At 34.0% G+C, this 21,614-nt stretch overlaps 1 protein-coding gene across 23 annotated transcripts in view; it reads right to left on the bottom strand.

Moving 5' to 3' along the window:
* The window catches only part of BIRC6 (baculoviral IAP repeat containing 6), a 226,993-nt gene that overhangs the window by 123,039 nt on the left and 82,340 nt on the right, over positions 1–21,614 (bottom strand). For 8 of the 23 annotated variants that reach the window (XR_003311423.4, XM_026478650.4, XM_026478627.4 and 5 more), the window contains 12 exons: positions 14,150–14,337; positions 13,016–13,339; positions 12,679–12,778; positions 10,525–10,739; positions 10,154–10,362; positions 9,094–9,440; positions 8,265–8,484; positions 7,618–7,751; positions 6,755–6,892; positions 5,151–5,278; positions 1,839–1,970; positions 794–1,009 (listed from right to left, as the gene is read on the bottom strand). Coding sequence is in view for 22 of the 23 variants with exons in the window: in XM_026478650.4 (XP_026334435.2) it covers positions 794–1,009; positions 1,839–1,970; positions 5,151–5,278; positions 6,755–6,892; positions 7,618–7,751; positions 8,265–8,484; positions 9,094–9,440; positions 10,154–10,362; positions 10,525–10,739; positions 12,679–12,778; positions 13,016–13,339; positions 14,150–14,337 (2,351 nt within the window). In the remaining variant the exon portion in view is untranslated. The remainder of the gene's footprint in view (positions 1–793; positions 1,010–1,838; positions 1,971–5,150; positions 5,279–6,754; positions 6,893–7,617; positions 7,752–8,264; positions 8,485–9,093; positions 9,441–10,153; positions 10,363–10,524; positions 10,740–12,678; positions 12,779–13,015; positions 13,340–14,149; positions 14,338–21,614) is intronic. The other 15 variants (XM_048222900.2, XM_026478636.4, XM_026478630.4 and 12 more) reach the window with 5 other exon arrangements.

The following is a 21,614-nucleotide window of genomic DNA, read 5'->3' on the forward strand; positions in this document are numbered from 1 at the left end:
TTGGAATAATACTTTTCAATGATGAGATATATTTTTGGTGTCAAAATAATTGTTTGAGATGAAAAACAAAGAAATGTATTTTCATGATTGAATACTAAAATCTCATTAAAAATGATGGAATAGTGGGGCGCCTGGGTGGTTCAGTCAGTTAAGTCAGTTAAGTGTCTGACTTGTGATTTGGCTCAGGTCACTATCTCATGAGTCTGGGTTGTGAGATCAGCCTGCTTTGGGCTCCATGCTCAGCGGGGAGTCTGTTTGAGCTTCTCTCCCTCTGCCCCTCCCCCCACTCACATCGAGCACTCACAAGAGAGCTTTCTCTCTCTCTCTCTAAAATAAGTAAATAAAATCATTAAAAAAAAAAAACTCTTGGTGGAATAGTTAAGAATAATTTCTAAAAACAATGAATATGCTACAAGAAAGCCTTCAGGGTATTAAAACCCCTTCATAACCATAATTTGACGCTTACTTGTATATATCCTATTTTAGCTAACAAAAAAAGGCAGCTTAGAGATAGACATATCCACCTTACATACATTTCAAATCTACATTGATTTAGTTTTAACTAGGTTAAAATATAAATCACATCTCCTAAGACGTCACATCTCCTAAGAAGTAAGGGACAAAATATTTTTTAAGTCTTTCAAGGCACGATAAAAAAAACCTGACTTACATAAAGGAAAACCAATAAAAGTACTATTATTACTCATAATCAAAAACCAATTAAAGAATGCATTCTTTCTTCTTCTTACCCTCTCAGTCTGTAATTATAAATTATGCCTATTAGTTTACCTACCTTACAAACAAACAGTAAGAGATCTGCATGACATGTAAAATCCATGGAGAGCAGAAACAGAATAAGTTTCTGCACTACTGAAATACAGCGTTCATGGGCCAGGGTAAATGGAAGTGGTTCTATCTCTGGACTTTCTTTTGTTGTTGTAACTTCTGTGTCTAAATTAGAACGGGACCATTCTGCTGTCCGACGTAACCGAATTAAATCCTTGAAATGCTGCATAGAAAAAAATTACAATATTTAAATCAGTGTTTACTGAATGAAAATTCTTTCAGTATAAATTTATTTATGGAATGAAAATATTCACTCAGAAAATTCACAACTTCTAAAGAATAAAATTTTAGATAAACCATAGCTTCAAAATAAGATTATTAAAAGCTATACTGATCAATATACCTAAAGTCCTGTTGAGAGTAAGGTATAGAATACATAACAGAATTTCAGAAAAGTGAAATTCTATGTTAAGGCTACATTAGGTCAAATCTAACATCCCAAAAAAAAATTACCAAACATCCTAAACATAATTCGTAAGAGGTGGATGGATAAAGAAACCGATGTTATATTTATAAGTAGAGTATTAACTCAAGTTATCTTAAAATCTGATGGAATAACTATAACTTCATATTTATAGAAACACAATAAACAAAATTGGTTGCTGCATGTGTTATCCCCCAAATTAAAAAATATATGTTAAGTTGTATTTTAAAATTTTATTTACAAATCAATGGATTTAATTTTCACTTAGAAAGAACACTTTAAGAAAACCGTACATTTCCTTGGATCTTTTATCTTAAATTTACCGGCACGCAATCCACTTTAAAGGAAGCACACTGGAAACATACATTTATCATATATTTATCATATATTTCCTTGAGTTAAAAGCTACCTTCCCTCAAAAAAAGGCGTTTAGAATAGATTTTTCTGTTGATAAGCAAAATAACAAAATTTTAAGTTTATTATTGAAAATATTTAACTACTCAATTAAACATATTGAAAAGAAAAGTGACTGTCCCAAACTAATTACATTAAAAAGCAAAGATCATACCTTTGAGGTAGCCTGCTTTAGTTTTGCTTGCTCTACCAGAAGTTTATATGATGATCCTTTGTTACTTTGTATTTTTTCTTTTTCCATCTGTTCCACCAAAGCTTTCTGTTTAGCTTTTAATAGGTTAAGTTGCTTTAAAAAAAAAAAATAAATAAATCTAACTTTTTAACCTAAGTTAAGCTAACAGTGTTAAAAAGAACAAAGTAAATTATTATATACCTCACAGACTTCATACATCCAATTAATGGAATAATTCCCTGATTTAGTTTTAACTGTGTTGCTGGAAAGTCATTTCCAAATGCTGACTGATCACTCCAAGTTATAATTAAAACCTAATTCCTCACCCATAGGAAAAGAGAAGTAAGTGGAAGACCTTCTTATGTAAGCCACCAATGAGACTGATATTTTCTGGTTTTTAAATATATGGGGAAAATACTTTTATTGTACAATATTCTTAGCTTTGTTTTTATAGCAATCTCCCTCAAGAGTAGTACATTTTTTAGAATGTCTATGTTCTTTAGTAATTAAAAATTTTATCAAGATAACTGTAGATATGCAGTTGTAAGAAATAAGAGAGATCTCTTATACACTTTATCCAATTTCCTCCAATGATAATTTGTAAAGCTATAATACCACAACAGAGTACTGACACTGTAAAATTCACCAGTTTTATTCAGACTTCTCCAGTTTCACTTCTACTCTTTTGAGTATATATCTGTGTTTTTGTATTAATTCTATATGTGTAGACACATGAACCACCGCTAGGTTCTCTCATGCTGTCCTTTTATATTGCCCACCCATGTCCCTCCTATCCCATTTGCCCAGTTCCTAACCCCTGGCAACCACTCGACAGTAGCAATGAACCAAAACAAAGAAAAAAATGTCTCCACAGGAAGACTTTAAAAATCCACTGAATGACTTAACCACATCCCCATATAAGGCAGAACATTCTTCTAAATAGAAAGTCACTGGAAAGTAACAGCCATAATAATAAATGAATAATTCAGTTAAGAACATAATAAAAAATATTATTATTCAAAAAATAATAAAAAAATTAAAATTAAAATTAAAAAAAGAACATAATAAACCTACTTCTTCGGAGAACCTTTTCTTAATTTCTATTTTTGATAGATATTTTTGTTATCAGGAAAAAACTTAACTAATACAAAGAAATATTCACTGGGCTGTAATCTCCATATATGAAGAAAAATGTGTCATAAATTAAAAACAACATGCACATTTATTAGATAATCAACAAGTGTGTGTGTAAGAACTACCATAAATCAGTATTTTCAGAAAATTGTCCTAAAAGTTCTATGATAAACACAGGACAATTACAATAAAAATGTTTTTTATTTCAAAACAACCACAATCTTAATCAGCAACTTTAATTACTGAAAAAAGACATTTTTTCCCTAAACTACTTGAGAATAAGTTGGCAACCTGATGACCAGTCACCCTTGAATGCATTAGTGTCTATTTCCTAGAAACAAGATCCTTTCCTGCAAAATAATAAAACCATCAAAATCAGAGAATACTGATACACTACTACCAACTATGCCTCACACCCCATTGTTTTTTTAAGTTTTGCCACTGTCCCAATAATGTCCTTCATAGTAAAGAATAAAACAGTAATATTTTACTAAGAAAAATCTACTGGGTTTATACTCTAGGTTTGTTTTTCAACTTCATATCCTAAAGTAAATACAGTAAGCATAAATGTTAAATATTCATAAATTTGCTGATTTTGAAAGGATGCAAATTATTATCACCTAAAATTAGTTAAGAGTCAAAAAAAAAAAGTTGAGGGAAAAGCTTCACATCATTTTTCCCGCAAAAAAATCAAATAGCTCACAGTTGAAATACTTGTAAGTGAAAAGAAATAATTTAGTGCTAAGCCCATGTTTTTAAAAAGGCCTAAGCTTTCACAAACTTGTCAGATATTCTAAGGATTTTCATATAAATTCTAATTACAGTTTAAATCAATTATATAAATATTTATTGACAACACACTAGGCTCCATACTATTTATCAAGAATATAGTATTTAATCTTGTATATACCGTAAGAGAAAGAGAAAGACCCATTTTAAAAAGTTGTAATAATAAAGGGCCCTTAAGAATCTGATATCACCTATAAATTCACTTCTACACAGTAAAATGCATATCGAACAAATTGTATGTGCGATTTCATAGGGGATCATGGAACCAAGTAAGAAAAAAAAAAGATATATGCACAGGTGTCCTACAATAAAAACCACATTCTAATATATGACTTTGTGTGAAAGAACAACTGAGTATATGCAAACGTTTGCATGATAAGCAGAAGAGACATATATGCGCATTGTTTGTATTTCAAAAAGAATAAACCAACACTAATGGGTTCATCAACAGGCAAATGGATAAAGAGATTCTGGAACATTCATGGGGATAGTGGTCAAGAATAAAAAAGAACCACTGATATACTCAATATGGATGAATCTCAAAAAAATCATTTTGAGCAAAAAAAAAAAAAAAAAAAAAAAAAGAGCATGCAGACTCCTAACAATACTTTAAGAAATTATTTACTCACAGTGAAGCACACAAATTTCATGTTAACAAAATAAAAGAATCCCTACCAAAAATTTATGATGAATATAATGAAAGGAAAAAATATAGGACACATGGGGAATATATTGTATGGGGTACTATCCTAATTTAGAAAAGAGAGAAAAACCTTTTTGAGGAAGTGACTATAAACTAATGCCTAGTAAGTTAGGTTATCTAAGCAAAAGAGTAAACTATGTTGGGGGGTGGTGGGGAGGGAAACGTACCACATACAAAAGTCCTGGATGAGAAAACTGGGATTGGGTGTTCATGAATTCAAATTCAATATGGCTAGACTAAAATTCAAACCTGTAAGTTACAGAGAGGGACCCATGATAGACACCCTGAAGCCATGTTAAGGACTTTGACCTTCAAGCACAGGTCAACTGGAAGCTATTAAGAATTCAAGAAGGAAATGTTAAGGTAAGGACTGAGAAAGAACAAAGAGAAATACCTTGTGACTAGACAAAGAAAATGATGGCCTCTGACTTAGAATGGTATCAGTAGAGATGGGAAGAGGTAGACACTTTAAAGGACCTCACAAAAATCCATAACCTACAAATTGTTGCCATCTTACAAATAAGGACGCTCAGTCTCAAAACTGTTGAACAATTTTCTTAAGCACCTCCTTTAAAATAGCATACCTAACATCTGATAACGAGTCTATCTTATGCAACCTAAAGTAATGTTCTCAAACATCAAAATTTAAAAAGCATACTGAAAATTACCTGTTTATGATGAACTAGCTGCTTTCTGATTTTTCTGGAATATAACCTATCAAGGCTACTGCTGCCTTTGGAAGACCTATTTATGCTCTGAGTGTGCAGATTATTGTTAATAAAACTCCACTGGTTACCTATAAGAGCAAGAAAAAGTTTTATTAGTAATTCTATTAAATGTGACTTTAAAGCACTTTCTACACCCAGAAAACACAAATTTATCAATGTGTCAATCATGACAAAGCAGTTTTAAAGAAAATTACCATTATAATGAAATCAGTAGTAAGATCTGACCCTAGAAAGGCTACTCTAGACCCTAAATGACTTTAAAATCAGAGTTTTCTGTCTCCAATCTTTCCTTTAAGATAACAGCTATCTTTCTCCACAGTTAAGAGTAATTTTTGTACAACACACCTCTGATGTAACTCAGTTCAAACAACAACAAATGCTCACTACTGCCTAAGGACCCAAGAAGAAAATATTCAATAATCTGACTTAATGAATGCAAAATTAAGTTCAAAAATCATGCTGTGTAGCTCTACTTTTTCTCATTTTTAAAAATGTGTCCAGACTATTACTTGAAGTATCATTCTTCTGTTCAACATCACACTTGACCCATCTCCAATTACTTGTGCATGCCTGCTTAACCTAAACACATCCTTTCCTATTCTCTACCACCCATTTGTTAAGTCCGTTCAAATTCTTCAAAACCTACAAAAAATGTCTTCCACCAATGCGTTTCCACAGTATCTCAATGACATAAATAAAAACTAATATCTCCAATACTGTAATAGTCTAACTTTATATGGTAGTTATATGTAATATCCTATGAGTAAACTGACCCTTAGACTCTAAATATTTAAGACATATTCCCTCGACATGGAAAAAATTCCCCACCCTTTTCCCAAACATAATGTGCATCATAACCAATTGATTCACCTATCTGTAAGACACCTCTAGGGAACTTTTTAAATACTAGAATCCTGACAATATGTAAAATTCAAAATTTACACACTTAATGACTATATTTAGATGTAAGATGTAGCTAGTTCAAACCCTTTATGAAAAGTGTTGTTAGCTTGGAAGTAGGGAAGAAAATAATTTGTCCTGCAGTTGGATTTCATTTAACTTTAAAATTTTTCTATGCCTCAAAATTTTATAGAGAGAGACTGAAACTCAAAAACAAAACAAAACAAACAATCAATCCAGGAATTTTCATATCTAAGCATAAAAGCTCTTTATAGTTAATTAGAACTGTACTTCATAATGGTAAATAGACACACTATACTCAAGAACATAAAGAACTCTTCACAGATTTTCTACTCGTAAATTCACTTACACGTATGGTATTAGAAAGTGTTTAAATGAGCAAGGGAAAAAAACCTCATGAAGACACGCTTGTATCTAAACACTAAAAGTCATGGTCAGATAAGGGGCTTGTCCATAAAGTCCTTCAAAAATAAATTCTACCCTTAAAACAGATTCCTAGTAAATTTAATTCATATTTTACATAAATTACATACAGCTGGAACCTCCAGGCCAATAGCCAGTTCTGGAACAACCGCGTAGTCACTCAAAATCCCCACCAACAGATTATTATAAATTTCTGATACCTGTCAGAAACCTCTCCCTGTCTTTACCATTCAGAGGCTTTTTTGCAGCTGCTGCTTCATCTTCAACAGTGGCCACATAATCCAACAACCTGGACACCAGCATCACAACCCAACTGATCATGGGAATATCTAGTACTCCTATACACAGGTGACAGTGGAAAAAATAATCAGGTGACTCTAAGAGTTCTAATGAAGTCTGAGAAGATAACTATGAGATAAAACATTTTATAAATTCAAAACATACCATATCACTACTAACATTAATATTTGTTTATAATAAGCCTCAAAACTGGAACCTATGGCTACAAACCGACTAACACATTGAATCTAATGGATGACAAAGGCTTTATGGTATGAAAATAGATTCTTGATTATAGGTTGAATCTAAGAGATAATAATTTATAAACTAGGAAACAAAGTATAAGGTCATATTCTTAGACTTCCACGTAACTAAGTAAAAAATCTCTCAATTTCCCAATCATATAGTTTTAAACTAAGTTCTGAAGTTTTTGTTACGATAACAATTTTGTTGCTCAAATACATTATGAATGACCAGAAAAGCAACTGTACCTAAAACTGAGACTTAAAGAGTCCGATTTTAGTTATGATAGTACAGAAAAAACATATTACAATAGTTCCCAAGTTCAAAATTCAAATAATAAAAAGGAACAGATTTACAAAGCAATAACCATATGGCAGTCAATCACATGAAAGCCTACATTCTAAAAAGTCTACAGCATAAAAGTATTAACAAAATGTACAGCAATGAATATTAAAATAAGTACTTCACACTAGTCATTTTACAAAAGCAGTACTTATAGGAATCTTATGTTTTTACTAAAGATGACCTCTATAAATAATACCTTCTGTCCTCCTATGCATGGGTAACTGTGGCTGAAGAGGTGACAATAAATTATCCAACAGATTAAGTAGGCTTTCTAATACTCCGCTATTACTAAGTGATCTTTGACCAATGCAGGAAAGTAACATGAAGACCCTAAAAAAGAGATATAAATAAAATGCCAGTATGAATCAATCTGCTCATATAAAAAATAATTCACACTGAAATTAACAAATGACTATTTGATAAATTAAAATACTGTGTTTCTTAGCACGATTTATATCTGGAACTATGATGTTAAAATTAGCTCTTCTCAAACTCTTGGCTATATTTCCTAACTATATCCATAAGAAATCCAGCAGATAATTTTATCATAGTCTCAAAAGAATACATTTAACACATGAAGTAACATAATCTGATAGGAAATACTTGTAAACACAGATCTATAAACTCTACAGATGCAGCTAGGAAACTAAAGCATGTAGTCTAGTTGTATCATGTATAATCTTCTTCACTATGTGCTTCGCTGAGCATCCCAAACCCTGGGAAGATGTGCTTCATTTCTCTGCTCAGGATAGATCCACATACACGGAATTTCAAAATCTGAACCCTAACTGTGAAAAGTTGAAATTACTAATAAAAAAACAACTCCAATATTTTCTGACCTACCTATCTTGTGGAAAGATGAGAAGCTGCTCTGAATTGTACAATTCCTGAAGAACATTAGAAAGAAACTGACCCCACCATCTTTCACCACCACAGAGTTGAACAAGTAGAAGACCAGTATGCAACCGTATCTTTGGGGTTCCACTGATGCACAAGTGTTTAAAAAGCTCTTCACAGGCCTGGGCATGAAATGTGCTCTGCAAAACTGCAGGAACAGAGTGTCCTATTACAAAACAGAAAACAATAAAATTTCCTATTTAAGTGTATGCTCTAATATCCGCTTTCTTCTTTACCAGCAATCAGTAACCAATTATATTCTATTTATTTTGCTATTCATTTATTTATTCTTCGTATGTAGAATGTTAATTGTTAAATACTGGGAGAGGAGAAAAGCTAGTATTTGAATCAACTATATTTCTTATGTGTGGTGTCGGGTGATTCAGATAGTTTAGTATGTTTGTGTGCGCATGCGTAATGATCAAAAATAGCTCTTGATTAGAAAATGACAGTATACTGTTAGCATTTATTAACAGTTTTCACAATAACAGTATCTAATATTTTGCCAAACTAAATGACGTGCCACATCAACAGCAAAGACTCAAGAAAAAAATAAAAGAAAAACCATTTAAAAAAAAAAAAAAAGAGAGAGAGAGAGAGAGAAATACGGGCTGGGGGGGGAAGCAGTTACCTACAAACACATTTTGTAAATATTCACATTACAAAGAATATCAAAATGAACAATACTAGGAAATACTAACACAACAACAAAACATGCAACAAAATCATATCAAATACATTTCTAGCATTTAAAGAACCGAAGCCAAATACAAACCATTGGAAGAGTGAAGGAGACTGAGCAAAGTGTCCAATAAATATCTGATGATGGTACGCAACTGCTCTGTGGAAGACGTCTGAATTAAATCTTTTGGATCTGACGTTTCACTTAACATCTTCCGACTTGCACCAAGAGCTACTTTGAGCCTCTGCACTGCATTATGAGCCAAATTCAGTTGAAGCTGTAGCTGAATACAATCTTGATAGGCAGAAAAAACTCTACTGTCTTCTTCAACTGCCTTGTCTGGTTTTCGCAAAAAGTACTGTGCATTGTTAGCACTGTTAAGAGGAGGAAGATCAATACTTTGCAAAAGAGTTTCCAGTCGATGACAAGCTAAGTTATACCTGTAAATAAAAAATAAACATACAAAATAATTCCTGCAATGTTCCATTTTATATGGAACTAAAATGTACACTAAAAATTAAATCTCTGAAACCTGTTAACAACCATTAAAAAGAATTAGTCAATTCTTAAGTACTAAATAAATGAAGCCAATTATTTAAACACAGTATTTTAATTTACCAAATATTGTAACATTCTAGCTTCCTACTTCCTTTTGTTCTTTCCTTTTTCTTTTTTAAAGTTTATATATTTATTTTTTAGTAATCTTTACACCCCACGTGGGGCTCAAACGCACAACTCCAAGATCAAGAGTCACATGCTTCTCTGATTGAGCCAGCCAGGTGCACCATCTTTTTGTTTTTTTCTATATATCTATGCAAAGACATTTCTTGAAAAACACATGTAAGACACAGAAAAAAAAGGATTTCAGTTAAGATTAAAATATTCTGCAGGGGCGCCCGGGTGGCACAGCGGTTAGGCGTCTGCCTTCGGCTCAGGGCGTGATCCCGGCGTTGTGGGATCGAGCCCCACATTGGGCTCTTCGGCTATGAGCCTGCTTCTTCCTCTCCCACTCCCCCTGCTTGTAGTTCCCTCTCTCGCTGGCTGTCTCTATCTCTGTCGAATAAATAAATAGAATCTTTAAAATAAATAAATAAATAAATAAATAAATAAATAAATAAATAAAAAATAAAATATACTGCAATTTTCTAATAACCTGCACTGTATATCCTCCTGTAGGGCAACCATCATTGCTAAATGCTGGTCAATTTCTGGTTGGTTTGCAGATTCACCCTCTCCCCTTAAAGGATCATGCATTAACTTCAGTTCGCTTTCCCAAGGCAAGATATATGTATGACCGTAGTAAAATCCTAATGGGATTTTGGCTCTGGCATTTGTACTTCCATAACGTCCAATGACAGTGATCTGAAATAAAAAAACATGAATATACATACACATCCATCTGCAAAAATAAAATCCTGAGCAATGTATTTAAAAGGATAGTTATATTTTTTAATTATATGTCTATCTTTCATAATTTGTTGGAAACATGAAAAGCATATCAATTCATGTCTTGAAGTTCTTTACCTTCATGAATCTGCACACAGGAGGTGGTATCAAATCATGCAGAATTAGTGAATGGGTGCTTATATCAGTTGCCACTACCAGTCGCCTCCCATCCACCTCTTCTCCTAATGTCCAAATGTCAATTGACAAGGAGGCCAAGTCTCCACAAGTGGGAATCAATACATCTGTTAACAGTATTGGTCTGCCAAAATCTAAGGTCACAAATCTCCTTGCTCCTATCAGAGAGAGAGAGGAAGAGTTGACAAAAACTACTACTGTTTCAACTCACCAAAAGATGCATTCAAAAACAGGTGGGAACATGCATCTTAAAAATATGAAATCAACTTATTAAACAACAAACAGATGGGAAGAAAAGTAAGTAAGTAACCCTCAAAAATTTTCTGAAACCTCAATCCATGCTAGTTAAGACTTAAGTAAAAAGTATACAAGAGTAAGTTTGTTATTGTGACAGCAACCAACTGTACATACAAGCTTAATTTAAAACAGTAGAGTTGAAAAACTGTATTACCAAAAACAGTATATGGATTAATTCTAAAAAGTATCAATGTGATCTTCTTTTGGTCCCCTGGTCATTTTTTAAAAATTTCCCAAACAGATGCATTAATGATATCAAATTGTATTCCTTGATTTTAGTTTTCTCAAGCCTTGTTTAACTTCTTACAGAGTTAGATCTCATATTGTGGTTACGATGTAAAGTAAAAAGTACAAGGCGGAAATCACACGTAGTCAGTACTACCACTAAAACAATCCCTTAGGAAGGTCCTCCAATAAAGAAAGACACAGGTATCTCAAACAATGTTTTTGCCCAGGTATTGACATATCACTGTCTCTTCAGCTACTCAGTACCAGGTGAAGTCAATAGCTCACTCTCAAGGGCCACAATAAAGAGGCAGTAAGCCTCTCCGTGTAAGCACTAAAATCACACTCAGCATGGCTGAGATGCTCACACTAATGAAAAACAAAAATGATCTGAGAGGAATGGAAAAAGAGCAGATTTGCATCTCTCATCTCATACACATTTCAGAATAAGCCCAAGTAGTGAAACAGTAGACAGAATCATTAAAATAGAATTATTTTCCTTCTTTACCAAGTTGGGGTGAGGAGTACTTCAAAAACTTAAGAGCTGCATTTTACAGTGAAGGGACCCAACTAGAACTTGTGCTATTTTCAATGGAGCTAGTTTAGTAGAAAAAGGTAGTTCCCAACACTTTCCTAAACAGAAAAACCACTAAATAACAAAGAACATAATTCTATAACTTACAGTTGATTCCACTGATAAAAAGCGAACTGCAGTGTGAACAACTGCTCACATTTCAGAACAGTGCACACCAACAAGTCACATTCTAAATGTTAGACACTAATGGTGATACCAGTGAAGGATAAGTTGAACAGAAAACACCATTAAGAATTTTATTATTTTTTTAAAAACTCTCTCTTTCAAAGAATAAATAGCCCAATGCAATAAGGCAAATATGGTTCAACTATTCATATATGATGAAAGGTGACAAAGTATGCATTACATTCATATTATTCTCTGCTATAAAACACACAGAAGGATTCTGTTGAATTCTGCTGCAGCTCAAACCCAGAACTAACAATTTGGTAGGATTATAAGGTTAAAATTGCCCACAGTTTACTAGGTAAACATGCTCTCACTGAAAGCACCTATCCCAGTCACAGGTCACTAGCATAGAGGTATGACTACAAACCTAGGTAAAATTGAATTATCGAGACCATGAAGTGTCATTAGTCTTACTCAGTTATTAAAATCAGCAGTAATTCTGTTATTTTCTGGCAATGGTTTCAACACCAGAATGCTGGTCTTTAAAAATACTGAAGTGTAATTTCTAGTGTAATGATAATTAAGCAGCTATAGTGGAAGCAGATACTTATGACCATCACAGTTCAACAGGCAAGATTCACACACAGGTCAGATTCAGGGTCTGGATAAAACTAGCCACCCTAACCAGCAGCATTCGTGCATTCAACATGGTGAGCCCAGCTGAGCCTGATGTAGTGCTTATTCTTGGTAAAATGTACTTACCCAGGAACAGATGGGATGTATTTGCAAAGGAAAATCAAACTATAGAATATTAAGACTCAATGGGCTGACAGACTATGCAAGAAAAATATTTTAAGAAAGTCAAGAATTACCTGAATGCATTCGCTCTATAATAATGGACTGGTGGGGTGGAGGTTGAAGAAAATGTGAAGCATGAGAAATTGCAAGAGCTAGACCAGAACCAAGTGGATTCTAGGAAAGAAAAAAGTATAACTCTATATTGATATTACTCTTGCTCTATACAACTAATAACCATAATATCAAATTAACAAGTCTCATTTCCTGATGTATATTCTGTAGTACTTTATAAAACAATCTAATTTGATGTATCAAGTTGGCGTAAGAAAAGTTTGCCTTCTCAAGTTAGTGTATACAATAAAATATCTTTAAATGTCTAAGCGAACACCTATTTAAAATATAATAATTTACCATTCTGGACTTGTTGGAATTTTTGTTATGTGCAGCAAGATTGACTGTTGGGGGATCAATAACTGAGCCTGGGAAAAGCTGTGCAAGTTCAGCGTTAATCACAACGGAAACTGCTTCATTGGGTGGGGTGAGTGGTGGAGTCATAAAAAGTGGTGTTGTTTTTGGAGTGGGTGGAATAACATCGGATGGGTGGATGAAGAAGCCGGGGGCCGCCGCTGGGTTGGAAGGCACAGAGTTGTGAACAGGACCTACTGCTGAGGCCGCCGACGCCGCGGCAGCTGCTGCAGCCGTCGTCTGATGTAACTTGGCTTCCAGCTTTGCTTTCTGTAAAAGAAGTAAAAGCCACAACATATAGACTAGTCCTGCCTGCCCAAACTGTGGGGAGTACTACACAGGAAAAGAGCTTACGAAGATAAACATGATCTGATTAACTAGATCTTAGTTAAACAAAAATGAAAATAAATTAAAAAATGGACTCAACATGAACTGAGTATTCTTTGCTATACCAACTTAATTAAATATCTGATGACAATTTCCTGTCATTTCCTTTCCTGACAATTTCCTTTCATTTTGGGGAACAAGGACTTCCACAAAGCAAAGGCAGAAAGGAAGAAGAACAAATAAATGTAAATAAGGAGACAAAGTTCTCCTCAAAGCAAAATATTAACAGGAGGAGGTAGATTCTCATGGTGCCTAACGTAAAATAATGTCACCTACGATATCTCACAGACTGCATTTAGACCACAATGAAATCTCCAAAGCACCTGCCATTATTACTAAATTTTAATCCACGTGAATTCAATTCACCTCTAAAACGTTTCAGGAGGTCCAATCTATAAAAATTCTAACTGGTAACGCTAACGTTTGACCAAGAGTGTTGAAACAGAATGGATTGTACTTAGAGATTGTCCCCCAAAAATAACAATTATATTCCCCCAGATAATTATTAAAAAATTATTTATTTTTAAAAAATTTAGATATATCACAAAGACGTTACCTCCATTTTTGTAGAAACTGATTAGCTCAGATCGGTCAACCTACTTTCCTTTACGAAAATAATGGTCATTTTTACAGTACTTTTTCAGCTTTTGAAGTTTAGAGACAGCATGAACAAAGAGCCAAAGAGTCTCCAACCTGTTGCTGAAGCTTCAAAAGCTGCTGCTGTTTCTCTTGCAGCACCTGCAGCTGTTGCTCGGCTGATGCCATTGCATGAGAGAGAGACTGCAAAGCTACCTGGGCTGCTGAACTCAGGGCTGTCGAAGCTTCCCCAACTGTCCCCGATGACAGTCCACCTACTGCAGGAGTAACCCCGAAGGAACTCACTGGCATAAGACAAGGGGGGAGAAGAGGGATGAGGAAAAGGTTCACATAGAAACATATTCCAAGTATACTATCTTGACATTAAAACTCCAGTTTCATTTTAAAAGATAAGAACCTAAAGAGTATCAGCAGGGAAATCTTAATGGTAAAAGCATATTGATTGATAATAACAGTATTCAAGTTTAAGGGATCTGGGAACTACTTTCAAATCAAAGAAAAACTAGTACACTTTTGAGCTTAAAAATATTTTCAGCATACAAAAAATGTCATTTAATATGGCTAAAATAAAAACACAAAATGAGAACAATGTTATTATACAATTTGAGCATAACAAATAAACTGAAATTTGTTTTACTAAGTTTTCCTATAGCAATACCTCCTTCTCCCTCCCCACAAAAGTTCAAAAAAACCTTCAATTATGAGAACACCATTTTCAAAATCTGATGATACCTTATTTCCTCATTTTAAAGCATAGCCTAGACAGAGTCTGGCCCACAGAGAATATGTAAAGCACTGTCTCCTACCAAATGTTCCCCAGAACTCTAATATGGAGAGAAATATGTCTGATTTGACCTATGTCAAATAATTCTGGCACATACTGGTTAGCCGTGAAAATTATCATCCTTAAAGACTATGAAATTCCTATAAATTGAATAATTTCTTAGACTTTCCTTTTCAATGTTACTCAAATATACATTATAAAAATCACTCACTCTTTCCCCATTAAGTATTTACCAATATCTGTGGAAAACAATTTAAGAAAAACCTAAGATAAAAAGCTTAATTTCACAACTTAATGAAACAGATCACCACAAAATAAGAAGTAAAGGCCAAGTTTAATAACAGCATTAACATTTATATTATAACAGGCCTTTACTAGGAAGTTATATTGGGAAAGGACACCACTACAATAGTAGCAAATGTTTAGTGTGTATTACCATGTGACACTGTTTTTAATTAAGTACATATTCAACAGATGAACAACCCTGAGAAGCAGATACTAGAACTCTGTTTCTTAGTTATTGGCTCAGAGAAGTTACCTATAGAGCTCATAGTGGTAGAACTAGAGTTGGAACCAAGGACTACATGAAACCAAAGACAATGGGAGGGCACAGTGCTAAGCATGGAACTTACATCAACTCATTTCATCTTTGCAATGGCACACAGGTAGGTACTACTGTTATCCCATTTTACAAGTAATGAATCTAAAGCTGAGAGAAATCAATTGCTAATAAATATCTGAAAAGGTGGGTGGGAAACAACACCCAGGTATCTGACAGCCTATTTTAACATCTAACAATGCTATACTGTGCCAGGATTCAAAGAAATTATTAAAAAAATTAAGTTATAATCAACAAGATAGCAATAAATGAAACTGTGCATAGCCTCTTACAATTAAAAGTGTCCTCAACTTAAAAAAAATACACACTTATTACAGAACAGCCATAGGACACCTCATTTAATATTTAAGAATCCAACTACACAAGCATGGTCAAAGAAAGAGCAATCATAACACACATAAGCTATGTGCCCCAAAATGAAATCCATCCACTTCATCAAATGGTCCACTAAAGAAACAGCTATTAATTCCAACTCTAGGGGTGCCCAGGTAGCTCAGCAGTTGGGCATCTGCCTTTGGCCCAGGTCATGATCCCAGGGTCATGGAACGAGCCCCGTGTTGGGCTCCCCACTCAGCGGGGAGTCTGCTTCTCCCACTGCCCGTGGCCCTCCTTGTGCTCTCTTACTCTCACTCTGCGCGCTCTTTCTCAAATAAATAAAAATCTTTAAAAAAAAAAAATCCAATTCTAGAGGGATAATTATTAGACTTACTGAAGCACTGATACTGTACTTGTACTTTTTTGGGTAATTAAAGTAATTTTCAATATTAACCATGTGGAGGTTAGCCCTTTACTTTAAATCCAATGCTTGAATAATACTTATGGGAAAACGAATTAAGTCACCAGAAACATATAAGAGACAGGAACAATCCAAAAGAAATAAGTCATCCTACTACCACAAAATTTTTAAATCTTTTGCCCAGTCTGAGTTTTCAATATCTTCTTCTATTATTATACTAAGGGTCTCAAAAACAAGATATAAAGATAATGGAGATGAGAACAAAATAAAAATGACTATGACCACCATTTCTATTCAGTATCATGCAAGAAGTCCTAGAAAGCATAAGAGAGCAAGAAAAAGAACTAAAGGGGCGCCTGGGTGGCACAGCGGTTAAGCGTCTGCCTTCGGCTCAGGGCGCGATCCCGGCGTTATGGGATCGAGCCCCACGTCAGGCTCCTCTGCTGTGAGCCTGCTTCTTCCTCTCCCACTCCCCCTGCTTGTGTTCCCTCTCTCGCTGGCTGTCTCTCTGTCGAATAAATAAATAAAATCTTTAAAAAAAAAAAAAAAAAAAAAAAGAACTAAAACATATAATGACTAGGAAAACACTAAAGTAAAACTCTTAACAGAGGCCATGATTGTGTCTATAAAAAGTCTTTAAGAATCCACAAACCATTACAATTAGTAAGCTAATATAGCAGTATCATCACATATGAGATTAATATACACAAATCAATTTTATTTCCATACACCAGCAACCAAAAAAAATGGAAATAAAATTAAGAAAAAATCACTTATTTTTTAAAAAATCAAATACCTAGGGATTAGTCTAAAAAAGATGTGCAAAACGTCAACATGGAAAACTAAAAAACATCTCCCAGAGTAACTGAAGACCTAAATATACTAAATATACCATGTTAATGAAATAAATGGCTTAATATTAATATACCAATTTTCCTGAACTGATCTGTATTCAAATTCTAAAACTAGGAAAAAAAGTAAGCTTTTTGGTGTATAAATTGCCAAGCTGATTCTAAAAATTAAATGGAAATACAAAGATTTAATGTACAACACCCTGACGACAATTAATAATGTTGTATTACACACCTAGTTGCTAAGAGTAGTCTTAAATGTTATCTCCATTGAAAAGAACTGGTAATTACATAACAGGACAGAGGTATTAGCTAATGCTATGGTGGTAATCATTTTATAATATATAAATGTATCAAACCAATACATTGTACACCTTAAATTTGCTCAATATTATATGTCAATTACATCTCAATAACGCTGGGGAAAAATGGAAATAAAAAAAGACACAGAATCTTTAAGAAAAACTAGGAAAAAAATGGTGGATTCCACTTCTAAGTATATACTCAAGAACTGAAAACACAAAAAGGTACACAAATATGCTGCATGGTAGTATTTTTCTTAACAGACAAAAAGAAGTAACAACCCAAATGCCTGTTAACATCTCAGCAGATAAACAAAAGGAGGTACATACAAGTTGTTTTAAAAGTGGTATATCCACACAATGGAATGCTATTCAGTTATAAAAAGGGATACATACTAAATGGATGAAACATGAAAACATTATATTAAGTGAAAGAAGCCAGACAAAAGGACCACAAACTATGCTTTCACATTTATATCAAATGTATGGGGTAGGCAAATCCATAGAAAACAACATAGATCAGTGATAGCTAGGCAATGGAGGGGAAAGGGAAACTGGGAGTGACTGCTAATGACTATGAAATCTCTTTGTGGAGTAATGGAAATATTCTGGAATTACAATGATGATGACTTCACAACAAGCTTTATATCAATTGTTAAAATCTACCAAAAAAGAAGGAAAAAAAAATCTGATGGATGTATACTATCAGATTTCAAGGATTAATACAAAGTTACAATAATTAAGACAATAGGGGCGCCTGGGTGGCACAGCGGTTAAGCGTCTGCCTTCGGCTCAGGGCGTGATCCCGGCGTTATGGGATCGAGCCCCACATCAGGCTCCTCCGCTAGGAGCCTGCTTCTTCCTCTCCCACTCCCCCTGCTTGTGTTCCCTCTCTCGCTGGCTGCCTCTATCTCTGTCAAATAAATAAATAAAATCTTTACAAAAAAAAAAAAGACAATTAGGTACTGGCATAGGGCTAGACAAATTGAACAATGGAACAAAAAGAGACCCGTGTCAACAGCAGAGACATGATTTCTAACAGAGGTAACACTGCAGTAGAGAGGAAAAAGGGTATTTTTGTCCCATAAATCATTACATAGAAGACAGAATTAGTAAAGGAAGATGAATTAGGAAAAAATACCAATACATAGTAATAGGAGAGATTAAACTGAGAATTCTATCATTTATACTGATGAAGTGTAACACACATGGAATTGCTATGGTGGTAATCATTCTGTAATATATAAATGCATCAAACCAATAAATTATAGACTTTAAACACAGATGAAATTGGAAATACAAAAAGAGAGAAGACAGAAAACAAGCCAGAAACAATGGTTGCACAGTTAATGGCTGAGATCGTTCTAAAGCTGATGGAAGGTATCAAGTAAGGATTCAGGACGACCTATGAATCCTGAGCAGGATAAATACAAATGTAACTGCATACAGCAACATCACAGAAAATTGCTAAAAAAGGGATGGGAGTGAGGGACGCCTGGGTGGCTCAGTCAGTTAAGCGTCTACCTTTCGCTCAGGTCATGATCTCAGGGTCCTGGGATCAAGTCCCACACCGAGCTCCTGCTCAGCAGGGAGCCTGCTTCTCCCTGTCTTCCCTTGCCACTTCCCCTGCTTGTGTGTGCATGCCCTCTCTCTCTCCCTGATAAAATAAATAAATAAACAAAATTAAATAAATAAATAAATAAATCCTTTAAAATTAAAAAGGTGGGGGCAAAGAGAGGAAGAGAATATGAATGAATCTCAAAAACAGCTTGACAACTGACAGTGACCTTAAAAGCGGAATTATAAGACCAAGAAGTAATGTCTAACACAGTGTAAGATAAAAGATTATCTTTAAATCACTATGAGAAATAATAATTCTATACTTCCAAGAATAAAGAGGACACCTCTAAACCTAATAAGCCAAATGTAAAATTTATTGTTATGATATTCAGATAAATTTAATTATGTATGGAAAACAGACCATAACATGGAACTGATTATGCTAATTTATTTGGTTATGATAAAAATGCATCTGGATTAATTATAGTTTAAATGAATATGATTAAAAATGGCATCAGTTATTATAGAGAATATCCACATTGTTTAAGGTTATATATTTTATATATATGTATGTGTATGTGTATATATATATATATATATATATATATGGAAAAAAGATATAATATCTAGGATTCCTTTTGGATTACTTCAACAAAGAAAAAGAAGAGATAAAAGAAATGTGAAAAATATCAGTAATATTGGAATCTGGATAATGACTGTGTGGCCTGTTCATCTAATTATTCTTTTTTTTTTTTTTTTAAAGATTTTATTTATTCGACAGAGAAAGACAGCCAGCGAGAGAGGGAACACAAGCAGGGGGAGTGGGAGAGGAAGAAGCAGCTCATAGCGGAAGAGCCTGATGTGGGACTCGATCCCGTAATGCCGGGATCACGCCCTGAGCTGAAGGCAGACGATTAACCGCTGTGCCACCCAGGCGCCCCACTCATCTAATTATTCTTAAAAATTTGAAAATTTTCCCCCAAAAGCTAAGCTTATTCATCATCAGTAGACAAGAACAAAAAGAGACCTCACAGTTTACTTTTCAAACAAAGAAAATCATACTTGATTTCAGTTCAAAAGCAAAGAAAGAGAAAGAGAGGAATGAATTAAATTATGAGATAAATTCAAATGAATACTGAATATAAAAAACTCTAGGGGTGCCTGGGTGGCACAGCGGTTAAGCGTCTGCCTTCGGCTCAGGGCGTGATCCCGGCGTTATGGGATCGAGCCCCACGTCGGGCTCCTCCGCTATGAGTCTGCTTCTTCCTCTCCCACTCCCCCTGCTTGTGTTCCCTCTCTCACTGGCTGTCTCTATCTCTGTCGAATAAATTTAAAAAATCTTTAAAAAAAAAAAAACAACTCTAATAATGTATTTGGGAATAAAAACACATAAGGTATATAACCACAAAACCATACAAATCAGGAAGGTGACAAATGTTCTAGATATTTGCACTGTATAGTACAAAAAGCAGTTGGACTTCTGAATATCAAGGGTATGTGTATATATATTGTATCTCTGGGATAAATGCTAAAAATAGTAAAAAAGGAGAAAAACAGCCCCATAAAAATATAATCAGCCAAAAACAGAAGAGAAGAACATCTAACTGGCAAAAAGAGAAATCTAATACTTGTATATTAAAAACATAGCAGATTTAAATACAGATACATCAGTAATTACATTAAATGTAAATAAATACTCCAACTGAAAGACAAAGTATCAGACCGGATTAAAAAAAGCCTCTTACGAAAGAATACTTCAAAGTAAAAAGAAGGAAAAATGTGTATCATACAAATAGTAACCAAAAGAAAGATGATGGAAAGTATATAAATGTCAAACACAGTAACCTTGTAAAAAATAGCTAGCAAAGATAAAGACATACTTCCCAATGATGAAAGATTAAATTCACAAGAAAGATACAAGCATTTTAAACTTGTATGGTTAATTTCAGAATACATAAAATAAAGACTGATGAAACTCAAACAGCCACCTCCACAGGTGTAGCGACAAGAATTTAACATACTGATCGTATGAACTAAAAGAAACCAAGGAGTTAATAAAGACAGAGGAACACAAATAGCAAATTTGCCCAAACGGATAGAGTACACTTCACCAACAAGTGCGGAGCAAACATTATTGTCATGTATTCATGGAAATTTATAAAAACTGATCCTCTACAATTCCCAACACAGTGTGCAAGACTGACAGAGTAATTTCTGACCCTATAGCAATTTAAATAAAAATCAATAGCAAGATAACTAGAAAATCATCATACATTTGGAAATTAAAAAGTACATTTCTCTAAAGTTGAATATATGGAAAACCTATGAAACAGCAAAACAACGTCTACATTCATATCCAAGAAAACCGTATATCCAGTAGCACTAAAAGCATCACAACAGAACAACCCAAATATCAATCAATAGTACGCTAATCAATAGTAGACACATAAATTTTGTTTTATTCAAATAACAGAATCTTAAGTAGCAATGAAAAAGAACCAAGTAACTACATGCACTGATATAGATGAATTTAACAATCATAACACTAAACAGAGGGCAGACCAAAAAATACATAAAAGCAATTTTATATTATAAAGGCTCTATTCAACCAGTGATCTGAAACACATAATTGATTATACAATGAAACAAACAAAAACCAAGAAATGATTACTCTACAAGTTAGGACAATGTTTACCTTTTAGAGAACGA

Source organism: Ursus arctos, unplaced genomic scaffold (genome assembly GCF_023065955.2).
Source record: "Ursus arctos isolate Adak ecotype North America unplaced genomic scaffold, UrsArc2.0 scaffold_8, whole genome shotgun sequence".
In the NCBI taxonomy this organism is placed as follows: Eukaryota; Metazoa; Chordata; class Mammalia; order Carnivora; family Ursidae; genus Ursus; species Ursus arctos.